This window comes from Cyprinus carpio, unplaced genomic scaffold (assembly GCF_018340385.1).
Source record: "Cyprinus carpio isolate SPL01 unplaced genomic scaffold, ASM1834038v1 S000006515, whole genome shotgun sequence".
NCBI lineage: Eukaryota > Metazoa > Chordata > Actinopteri > Cypriniformes > Cyprinidae > Cyprinus > Cyprinus carpio.
Genome location: NW_024879183.1, coordinates 822,136 through 834,455, shown reverse-complemented (window position 1 = coordinate 834,455; position 12,320 = coordinate 822,136). Strand labels below are relative to the sequence as shown.

At 37.6% G+C, this 12,320-nt stretch overlaps 1 protein-coding gene across 2 annotated transcripts; it reads right to left on the bottom strand.

Moving 5' to 3' along the window:
- Positions 1–7,597: 7,597 nt before the first annotated feature.
- LOC122143832 lies at positions 7,598–11,452 on the bottom strand. 2 transcript variants are annotated; one of them, XM_042754429.1, is made up of 3 exons: positions 9,390–11,452; positions 8,932–9,214; positions 7,598–8,820 (listed from the first exon to the last, which is right to left on the bottom strand). In XM_042754429.1, the coding sequence occupies exons 1-3, from the start codon at positions 9,479–9,481 to the stop codon at positions 8,521–8,523; spliced, it is 675 nt and encodes a 224-aa protein (XP_042610363.1). In that variant the 5' UTR covers positions 9,482–11,452; the 3' UTR covers positions 7,598–8,520. The 2 variants fall into 2 exon arrangements, with proteins under 2 accessions (XP_042610363.1, XP_042610365.1); XM_042754431.1 differs by having other exon boundaries at positions 8,942–9,214.
- Between the last annotated feature and the right edge of the window lie 868 nt (positions 11,453–12,320).

The following is a 12,320-nucleotide window of genomic DNA, read 5'->3' as shown; positions in this document are numbered from 1 at the left end:
CTTAAACAACAGTGTTGGCATGTGAATGGAGAGAAACCATTCACATGCCAACACTGTGGAAAGAGTTTCGTTACAAGAGGAACCCTTAATCAACACATAACTATTCATTCAGGGAAGCCATTCACATGTGATCAGTGTGGAAGGAGATACAAACATGAAGAAAGCCTCAAGTCCCACATGAGAGTTCACACTGGAGAGAAGTCATTCGCACGTGATCTGTCTGGACATGGCTACAAATACAGTGAAACCCTTGATTCCCACACAAAGAGTGAATATTCAAGAGAGAACGCTTTTGTGTGTCATCAGTGTGGAGAGAGTTTCAGCTGTAAAGTGAGCCTCTACACTCATGTGAGATTTCATACTACAGCGAAGGCTTTCACCTGTGAACTGTGTGGGGATAGCTTTTTACAAAATGGAAATCTTAAGTCACACATGAGAATTCACACTGGAGAGAAGCATTTAGAGTGGAAAGAGTTTCAGACGTAACCCTTGATTCACACACGAAAAGTTCTTGCAACTGTATAGGATCATAGAAACCTGTTATTAAAGTGTTATTAATTCACTATAAAGTGACAACTGGGGATGTTTTTTTTATTTAAATGGCACCATAAAATATGCATCTCTGTGAAATGGTGACGTTCACACTGAAGTTGAATGTGGGTCTAATTTGATTGTCCACCTTCATAGTATATCTTGCAATGTATTTGATTCTAGTGTTAAATTTCTGCAGCACTTTCCAAGCTATATTTACTTCACTTAAATTATTATTCTAAACACAGCCAAGATAATTGACTAGTTCTAATTAATCAATCTTCTATATGCTAAGACATAACCATCAATTTAGACAGATAAATCCCTTGCCTTACACAATTTATAATCTGACCCAAAAATAATGGATTCTGATTTACAAGCTACACAATATTATGTTCATAGTCAAAGGCGATTCATCTGTGATTGTAAACGTGATATTGCAAGGATCTACGACTACATAGTAAATGCAACTCCATCTGAAAGCATGTGATTTACTAATAATCACAGAACCACTTTGCTTATGAGATGCACATGACATGCGATTTATTGTGCAGCACTACTAGTCTCAGGCCGGCAATACCACGACTGATATTACTGATAATACCACTACTCCGGGTGTCTGTTCACGGCGTGTGTGTGTGTGTGTGTGTGTGTGTGTGTGTGTGTGTGTGTGTGTGCACTCTGGATGGGTTAAATGCAGAGCACGAATTCTGAGTATGGGTCACCATACTTGGCTGTATGTCACGTCACTGACTCACTCACTATTAAATTTAATAAAAGCGTATTTTCTGTCAGCCATTCCTTCACTTTAACAAGCTCCTCAACTAATTTCTCCCAAATTTGTTCAGTCTCCTTTTCTACAACTTAAAGAGCAACAGCATCAGTATATAAAAACACATTTCAATTCAATTCAAGTTTATTTGTATAGCACTTTTTACGATACAATCATTACAAAGCAACTTTACAGAAAATTATGTTTTTCCAATATTTAGTAATAGCTTATAAGCGGTGACTGTCAGTTTACATTTACATTTACATTTAATCATTTAGCAGACGCTTTTATCCAAAGTGACTTACAAATGAGAACAGTAGAAACAATCAGATCAACGAGAGAACAACAACGGTATACAAGTGCTATGACAAGACTCAGTTAGTCTAATACAGAACACGTAGCCAGGGTTTTTTTTTTTTTTTTTTTTTTTTTAAATGAATATGATGGACAAGAAAAAGAAAAGGTAAGTACTAGTATTAGTTGGTTAAGTGCAGGCGAAAAAGATGAGTCTATGTGCACATGACAGGATTTTTCAGAAAAATTAATACAAGACAGTCAGCCAGACGATGAACACTATTAACAGCAATTATTATATGATGCAGTCACACTTGTAGCAATATTTGTTAGTTCTGTTTGTTGATTCAGTTTTAGCATCATCTCCTCATCTCCTCTGAGGGGTTGGCATCATCTCTTCTCAGGTGTTCTGGATCCAGACTGGAGCTTGTGTAAATCCTAGTTACCACGGGATGTAAATCCAGCAGAAACAGAGAAACAAATAGAGACATAATTAGCGTAGCTGCTGTTCCAGCCAAGTAAAATTAATTAGTTTAACCCAAGCTAAAGAATAATAATGCGCATTTGATCAGATATAACTGCAGTCACAAAATATGAGATGCATTATTTGAATGCTTGGCCAAAGAGATGTTTTTAATCTAGATTTAAACAGAGAGAGTGTGTCTGAACCCCGAAAATTATCAGGAAGGCTATTCCAGAGTTTGGGAGCCAAATGTCAAAAAGCTCGACCTCCTTTAGTGGACTTTGCTATCCTAGGAACTACCAAAAGTCCAGCGTTTTGTGACCTTAGGGAGCGTGATGGGTTGTAGCGTGGTAGAAGACTAGTTAGGTACGCAGGAGCTAAGCCATTAAGGGCCTTATAAGTAAGTAATAATATTTTGTAACTGATACGGAAATTAATAGGTAGCCAGTGCAGAGACTGTAGTATTGGGGTAATATGATCATATTTTCTTGACCTGGTAAGGACTCTAGCCGCTGCATTTTGGACTACCTGTAGCTTGTTTATTGAGGATGCAGGACAACCACCTAGTAGTGCATTACAATAGTCCAGTCTAGAGGTCATGAACGCATGAACTAACTTTTCTGCATCAGGAACAGGTAACATGTTTCGTAGCTTGGCAATGTTTCTAAGATGGAAGAATGCTGTTTTTGTAACATGGGAAATATGATTTTCAAAAAGTTACTGTCTAATATAACACCCAGATTTTTGACAGTAGAGGAAGTAACAGTACATCTGTCTAATTGCAAATTGTAATCTACGAGATTCTGTGTACGGTTTTTTGGTCCAATAATTAATATCGCTGTCTTATCTGAATTTAATAGTAGAAGATTATTGGTCATCATATGATTACTATTAAACGTTGATGGAATATTTGAATCAAGTGGCATCTGGTTATTTGTTAATCTAGCCACTGTGCTAAATAAAAACCTTGGATTGTTTTGGTCGTTTTCTATGAGTTTGTGGATATGCTCGGCCCTGGCACTTTTTAGAGCCTGTCTATAGCTGGACATACTGTTTTTCCACACAATTCTAAAAACTTCCAAGTTAGTTTTTCTCCATTTGCGCTCAAGACTACGAGTTTCTTTCTTGAGAGAGTGGGTATTACTGTTGTACCATGGTGTTTCATGTTCATAAAGGAGACTTGCGATGGGTCAGACACTAGCTTTTATTCAGCTCACTTTTCCTAGCTATCCTCGTGCATCCCTCCCCAGCATTCTTGAACTCCCTCTATCCCCCATCCTATCATAGCTCCTTGGTGCCCTCTATTGGCTGACCTATATCGTAACATCTCCCTTCACATAACAAAGGAAAGTTCTTGAAAATTGAACACAACATAACCTAAATTAATCCAAAAACCCATTATACTGATTAACATGTTGATTTCTGTGAATAGCTTAATGAGTAGGTCAGTAAGCGTGACATTTTTTTTTTCTTTTTTTTTTTTACATAACATAGTCTGTAGAGTATCTAGCAGGCATTTTGATGTTGGACCTGGTTCTTGTGTTTCTTAGAACTGGGACTGTGGGTGGTATGGTAGCTTCTTTGTTTGTTATTTGCTGTGCAGTGCTCTCTGAAAACTCTCCTGTCCCCCAGTAGTCATCATTTACCATATCATGGAATGCATAGTGGATATAAAAAACTGGATGACGAGTAATTTCTTACTGCTAAATTCTGAAAAAACAGAGGTGTTAATTATAGGACCTAAAAGCTCTGCATGTAATGACCTAGAATGCTGTCTAAGATTTGATGGCTGCTCTGTCAATTCTTCGTCATCAGTTAGGAACCTAGGTGTGCTATTTGATAGCAACCTTTCCTCAGAAAGCCACATTTCTAGCATTTGTAAAACTGCATTTTTCCATCTCAAAAATAGATCTGAATTACGGCCTATGCTCTCAATGTCAAATGCAGAAATGTAAATCCATGCGTTTATGACCTCAAGGTTAGACTATTGTAATGCTCTATTGGGTGGTTGTTCTGCACGCTTAGTAAACAAACTCCAGTTAGTCCAAAATGCAGCAGCTAGAGTTCTTACTAGAACCAGGAAGTATGATCATATTAGCCCGGTCCTGTCAACACTGCACTGGCTCCCTATCAAACATCGTATAGATTTTAAAATCTTGCTTATTACTTATAAAGCCCTGAATGGTTTAGCACCTCAGTATTTGAAGGAGCTCTTGTTACATTATAGTCCTCCACGTCTGCTGCATTCTCAAAACTCTGGCAATTTGATAATACCTAGAATATCAAAGTCAACTGCGGGCGGCAGATCCTTTTCCTATTTAGCGCCTAAACTCTGGAATAAACCTACCTATTGTTCGGGAGGCAGACACACTCTTGCAGTTTAAATCTAGATTAAAGACCCATCTCTTTAACCTAGCTTACACATAACACACTAATATGCTTCTAATATCCAAATCCGTTAAAGGATTTTTAGGCTGCATCAATTAGGTAAACCGGAACCGGGAACACTTCCCATAACACCAGATGTACTTGCTACATCATTAGAAGAATGGCATCTCGAATTCATTCATCCTGAATGAATCAACCATTTAAATGATTTGGTTCGACGGTAATGACTCACTTATTAACAGTAACTTACTGCCGCCTACTGGCGGTTTTAATTTCACATTTAAGGTACCTTTTCATTTTTTTAATAATTTCAAACATCAGTTTTCAATGTTTTATGTTTAAAATATCAAAACATTATTCATCCATTTGTAACTGCAGGTTAAAGCATTCTGAGCTGCATTAAACAGTGTGTAAATGCATGTAGATGACACTTCTAATGCAGCTTCTGTATTTCCTCTGCGTTGCAAAGATAAATTCTGTTGATGCTGATTTATTTTGCTTGGTAGCAGCCCAAATGCAAGAATCTGGCTAAAAAGATGGTGCACACTTTTAGAAAAAAAATGGCTTGAAGATAAAAATGCCAATAAAACTTGATAGGAATTATTAATTTCCATTACTGCTGTGAACTGAGCACACAGAATATTTACATTTACATTTAGTCATTTAGCAGACGCTTTTATCCAAAGCGACTTACAAATGAGGACAATGAAAGCAATCAAAAACAACAAAAGATCAATGACATACAAGTGGTATAACTAGTCTCAGTTAGCTTAAACACAGTACACGTAGCAAGGGCTTTTAAATAATATAATAAATAAAAAGAAAACAGATAGAATAGAAAAAGAATAGAGCTTCGCGTCGTGACCGCATCACCACCTCGGGTGTGCATTATTTTTCTAATAATTCAATGGCCCGTCGTCAATTATTCCTTACATAATAAATGAAAAGAAAATAGAATACAAAAAGATTAGAAAGGTAGTTAGATTTTTTTTTTTAAGAATAGAATTAGAATAGTGAGTGTTAAAGTTAGAGGGTCAAATAAAGATGGAAGAGATGTGTTTTAAGCCGATTCTTGAAGATGGCTAAGGACTCAGCTGCTCAGATTGAGTTGGGCAGGTCATTCCACCAGGAGGGAACATTTAATTTAAAAGTCCGTAAAAGTGACTTTGAATATGAAAAATAAAATAAAAATTCAGGTGTCAGCAGTCCACGGTAGTCCTTAAGATACCAGCACAATAACACACTCGGCCAAATGTCATCTAATTATAGTTATCAATAAAATCCCAGAATATTATCGAGATATCTTTTTTTTTTTTTTTATAAATATTGCATACCAAAGTGAGTGTGACGTCACATTCAGCCAAGATCAGTTTTAATAAGTTAATAGATTTGAACAAAGAAATAAAGTGTTACTATGCACAGGCCATATTGATTGATCCTAACAATCCCCATATCTGCTGATTGGCTTCATCACTCTGTCTCCTCTCCACCAGTAAGCTGGTGTGTGGTGGACGTTCTGGTGCAATATGGCTGCCGTCGCATCATCCAGGTGCTGCACACTGGTGGTGGATGAGGAGATACCCCCTGACTATGTAAAGCGCTTTGAGTGCTTAGAAAAGCACTATATAAATGTAAGGAATTATTATTATTATTATTGCAAATACAAAAATAAGATAAGTGAAGAAAACGTGGTACTTAAAATAATCACCCTTTACTTCAATATATGAACTCAGAAAACAGCTTTTTACAGGTTAATACACCGTTTCCCAGTCTATAGCCCTATTGGAACAGGATTAGTATTACCTGGTGACCTCCAGTCATTTGTAATAATTGTGGAAGTTGTCTGTGATCTTAATCCCGTGTGAATTGGCCATGTCTGTAATTTGTAAAGTAAAAATTCCCACGCAAAAGACCTACCATATTTCACCAAAAAAACTGAGGTCCTGTGATAATATTAGTTCCGTGCGAATCGGCATCTCTGTGATTTGGCCAGCATTTGGCGGGTTGTAATTCATTCTTTGAAGTTTTTCCTTTCCTGTGTGTCTTTTTATCCATCTTTGCTAAGAATGGAGATGCGTTGGAGTGTTTGATAGTATGTTGGGTGCTGTCATATCGCTATACTCCACAATCCTGACAAAAATCCTCCACAAACTATACAATTTGCAGAAAGAGAAAGCTGAAAAGGTTTTGAGGTTAATGTGTTACAAATAAATCAAGCATAAAGCTTGAGATATTATTTTAACCTTGTGAAATGTAAATGACACCGTGCACTAGTCTAGTTTCTTTTTTTTTAAATCCATCAAAACGGATCATATAATGGCACTCTCAAAGCCTTGACATCTGGGTATCCAGGAGATAAGATAATCCCGTGCAAATAGGGCTTATGACTTACTCTGATGATAAAGTAGTAAAGAGAAGAGAAATAAATAAAGAGAAAAGAAATGAAGCTATGGTACAATTTGATTTTCAGCAGATCTACAGCCTGAAGGAAACATCACCTTCTTAGTTCAAGCACACCTTTATGAAAAGGTGCAAATTATACTTATTGTATCAATTAATAAGACTTGCACATCTTGTCTGTCTGAAAGGGAGTCCTGATGCAATCTGTAGGCTTAAGTTGATCTTTGCTGAAGTTCTCTGATGAAGAGAACCAGTCTGAGTCAGAGGATCTTGAAGTGGAAAGACTAGGCTGAAAGCCTGGCACAAGCTTAGGTTGGGTTCTTGAGGACTCTTAGCTCTGCCGCTTGCCCTGGAGTTTCTGCATCTCCAAACCTTCAACAACTTCTCTGATCTGGTGATCAGTGATCTATAAAGGGTGACAATGTCACACCCTCAGGACTTGAGTGAGCCAATGAGGAATGGTAGCTTTGGAGGGAAGGTTTACAACCTTTTGTCCTCAGGCATATGTTTCACATATGGTCTTTAATTGGATGTTTATGAAGAATATATAATTATGAAGATATGAGTTAAGATTCTGGTAACAATAATATCTTCCATAGGTATCAACATATAAAATAAATGAACATTTAGACTATTAAAAATGCAGCCGAAAGATACCAAACACGCCATACCTGTGACCTCTGTTAACAATAGTATGCAATTCTAAAATGTTTGTATCAATACATAAGCAAAACACTATACAGTTTTTCTTGATTGCTAAGACACATTTCTTGAAAGCTGCTCTCCTTTTCTCTAAACTGTGAACACAAAACCCAATTTTCAAGCTACATTCACAAAACCTCAGACTCTTCTTGCAAAACCAAACTTTCACCTCAAAACAGTTCAATCTGTGCTCAAAACTGAACTATGTTGTCAAATCATGCCCCGAGTCAATCAAAATTAAACACTACTGAACAGTCACTAAACACTACGTAGAAAAATAGAAAACACAATGCTCAGGACATGAAGCTGGAGAAATAAATGTTTATTGTTCACTGTAGGCTAAATGCATGTTGCAAAACAAAAACCTTTGCATTTAGCACTTGTACAAAAAGACAAAACAGAAATCTTATGCGTTTGCCACTTGTGTACAGTAAGCCCATGTAAAAATAAAGTACAAAAATATACAAATAAGTGCATTACTCAGCCACAGCATCATGTCTCTGTACTGGGTCAGGCCACAGGACTTCATCCACATCACAGGCCACATTTTGTCTGGCCAGGCAATGGGGGAAAAAACCCCTGGCACGGTGTATCCAGGCTTGGCATGACTCCACACTTACGTCACCACAGGCAAGTCCCATGCCTTGCAGGAGATTTACCCTGGTGTAAGGCCGCGGGTCGATAAACATGTACGTGACTCAGAAGTTAAATGTGTATTTACAACACACTCTTCCAAGCGAGGTCCTTTTTATTCCTGTCTCTATAGAAATATGAACTTGTGTCATATAGCTCCAGGTGACTGCTCACTGACAGTCGTTCCTCCATGTTGAATGAGTGACTCCTGAGCAGGCTCCTGGTTGGTTAAGCCGGCGTGAATTGACGCCAAAGTTAAAATTTTCCAACTCGGGCGTCAGACGCGAATTCACGTCAAACGCGTAAATGCACAAAAAGCACATTCGCGCCAGACGCGTCACTCGCAGATGGGATGCTCATCCTGCTGCCCTAACAGAGCATCTCGCATGTGATTGAGGAAAATGAGGAGCTGGTGAGTGTTGTAGGGCCCCAGGTTGGCATGATGGTGGACAACCCCATGATTGCTGATGGCAGCACATAATGTGACATTGCCACCATGCTGCCCAGGAACACCAACAATGGCCCGATGGCCAATCACATTACGGCCACTCCTTCTCCTTTTGGTGAGATTAAACCCAGCTTCATGCATGTAGATGTATTCATGGGGTCTTTCCATTGCACCCAGTTGAAAAACCCTCTGTAGAAATAGATATAGTTTTGTAAGTGATACAGAAAAAGTGATTTAGGCCACTACAGTAAATCACTACTTAGAGTAATCAACATTGAATGTGTCTGGATATATGCCAACCTGTACATACTGGAATCTTTGCTCTTTGACTCTGTCTGAGTTGCGATCAAAGGGCACTCTGTATAGCTGTTTCATGCGCAGTCTGTTGCGCTTGAGGACACGATCAACAGTGGAGAGGCTGACGCTGTTGATACCCTCAAAATTGACATGGTCCTCAATGATCTTCTGCTGAATTTCACACAGTTTAATGGCATTGTTCTCACGGACCATATCAACAATTAGGGTCTCTTGGTGTGGGGAGAACATACCTGTCCTCCCACCTCCATGTGGCAGTCTTTCAATTCTACAAAAAGAGAACATTGAGTTACAAAAAATATACATGGAATACTAGGCCTACAAACAGTTAGACCAACCCTCCATTACAGTACTACAGTATATTGGTACAGTGATGTACTGAATCATATTTACTTACAGTATACATTTACATAATGTACTATAATGTCAAAAAAGGTAATTACCTGTTCTCTTCTCTAAATCTTCGGATTATGGTGGACACAGTGAATCTACTGATGTTTGGTTGTACCCTTTGTCCAGCCTCCCTCATGCTCATACCATGGACAAGAACATGGTGAATCACAGTAGCTCTAATTTTATCAGATATTGCTGTTCTTTGTCTTCGCTGACCAGCTCGACCACCTCAATCTCCTCTCACACAAACTCTTCCTCTCAGATTTCTATCCATTGTAGGGCCTCACAAACCAGTGAACTCTCTGAACTGGCTTACTATATATGTTCCCTCACATCATTGGCCACAAGTGTGATCAATTTTGAGTTGTTGTGTTCAAGTGGTGACATCTGTGCTTTAATTGTGTTTGACTTTTGTCACCTGTGCTCACCATTATGCAGCACGGGTGCATCACAATGAAAATGTGTTGGCAAGTTGAGTCTAAACAGGTGAAAAGTGCTTATGGTTTTACCAAAAGAGTGATTGATTCAATCAGTGGGTTCAGGCAACTGAGCATTTGGTTCAGACAATAGGGTTTAGTGTTTTAGCAATTGGAAAACTGTAAGAGGGAAAATAATGAGATGGGGAAAATTGGGTACGTTCCTACATTTCTCAAGTGGTTATATCTAGAGGGAGATATAATTAGGATGAACTATATAGTACAAGGGTACATTTGTCTGTTTCAAAGTGAATCAAGAGTGAAAACTCTACATCCCTTCGAGTTGTAAAACAATTTTATCTTGATGTGTGTCTTTATTACCACAGTAACCAGAGGGCTGGTTTTCTCTACCACATGTTTTGCATGTTGGGGAGGGGTATTGTCCACTATTTGTTAAATATAGCACGTAGCCCTAAGGTCAACCCCGCCCTAAATCTATATTAAGAGTTCCTTAGTAAAACTAGCTGTTTAGAGATGCTTTCATGCAAAGTGACTTGTTAATATCAATAGTGAAGTACAGTGCTCTTATTACAGGGACTCAGTCCCCCTGCAGCCACCTGGAGAAAAGAGTCTTGCTGAAGGACACACACAGCAGGGGTGACGACTGCAGAGATCGATCAAGCAACCTTCTGCTGACCAGCTCAGTGCTTTAGCACACTACACCACAGGAGTAATGAAGCTTGGCGCTGTAACATGTTTTACTCTGTGTAAATGTGTTACAGGAAGTGGTGCTCACGGAGATACTGAGCTGTAGTAAAACTTTTTTATTAAACTTTATTAGTTTGAATAAAGCTTGGTTTCATGTGTCCATGTCATGTGTGTTTATTTATCGCCATGGTTACTTTATCCTTTTACTCATTTATTCATGTTTCCTGTTGTCAGTAAATAAAATATAACTGTTTCATTAACTTGTGCATTAATTCATTACTCGACTGAAAATTGAGACACATTCAAACAAATTACATTTTACTTGGTTTACAAAAAATAAAACAACTAAATATTTTAATTATTAAGGACTTTAATATTATATAAGGACTTTAATACTATATATATATAATATAGTATTAAATAATAATGAACAATCATAATGAAAAAATAGTTAACCTACATGCAGATCTGTCAGTTTTGATTTGTCATTGAGTATTTAGGACACAGCCTTTTTCTTCTTAATCTGTGGATTTTTTGGCGGGTTGCAAACCAACTGGAAAGGTGCATAGACAAAATACTCAAAAACCTTCCAAATATTATTCACACATCATCAAAAAAAAGCTAAATTAACAGCAAGGCCACTGTAAGATAAATCTACCATCTGTTTTTATTGCTCTCTGCACTCTTTCTGTTGCTTGTTGATATTTTGTAGAATTGTACTTTTCGGAGTGTGTTGTTCAAAGTTCTGTAACACCGTGATACAGACAAACATATCTCATTCATGTGCGGGGAGAATTGTTAATTATTCAGCATATAAAAATGAGAAAACAGAGAGGCCAAAGAATCATTTATGGTACTTCTTTGCTGAAAGCCCCTTTCTGCCACAATTTAGTAAAGAAAATGTGATTGTGTAGAGCACAATGATAAACATTCCAACATTTATGACTAGTACAGTTGTCATGATTATAAGTTTCTCATAATCCTGAGAAAATTTCTTGTAATAATGACTTTTTTTTTTTTTTTTTTTTACAATTATTGCTTATTGCTTAATGTGCGCAAGGTTCCATTTTAAGTCCTCTTCTTTTTTCTTTAAACATGCTTCATCTTTGCTCCATCTTTTTTCAGAAATATGTCTCTTATCACTGTTATGGTGACGATACACAATCTACACAATTTATCTTCCTGTCACGTCTAGCAATGGAAACTCTATCATAAATCTCCTGTCTGGAAGAAGTTATAAAGGTTGACATAAAAACCTCCTAAAGTTAAATGAAGACAAAACTGAGGTTTGTCTTCATTTAACTTGGTCCAGAACGCAGCAGCTAGACTTTTGACGAGCACTAGGAAGAGAGAGCACATCACTCCTGTTCTCACTTCCTTGCACTGTTTACCAGTTAAATACACAGTGGGTTTTAAGGTTTTGTTCTTCGTTTATAAATCTCTGCATGAGCTAACACCTCAGTATATTGCTGATCTCCTTAAACCATATTCTGTGTCAAGATCTCTCCACTCTTGTAACCAATTGCTTCTTTCTGTTCCCCGTTCCCGTTTAAAGACTAAGAGTAAACAGTGGAATGCACTACCAGTTGCTGTGAGACCCTCGCTCACGTTGGACACTTTTAAATCTAGATTGAACACTCATTTATTCTCTTTAGCCTCTGGTGTTGCCTGAGAATAGTGGGTTATAATGTTGTTTATGGTTTATTTTGCATGCTTTTATTTTATATCTTATGAGGTTTTTATTTGTTGCTTTTGATATTTTTATTTGTTTATAAATTTTTATAAACACTTTGGAACAGCTTGTTTTTAAATGTGCTTTATAAATAAATGTGAACTTGAACGCATGTGTATTAGGAG

What these genes read in the sequence shown, in the direction of transcription:
- LOC122143832 (XM_042754429.1), bottom strand. Translation starts at nt 9,481, where the DNA reads ATGAGCATGAGGGAGGCTGGACAAAGGGTACAACCAAACATCAGTAGA. An exon ending in AGATTTAGAGAAGAGAACAG is followed by an intron (nt 9,215 to 9,389) that starts GTAATTACCTTT and finishes CTCTTTTTGTAG; the next exon opens with AATTGAAAGACTGCCACATG. An exon ending in AAAGATTCCAGTATGTACAG is followed by an intron (nt 8,821 to 8,931) that starts GTTGGCATATAT and finishes CTATTTCTACAG; the next exon opens with AGGGTTTTTCAACTGGGTGC.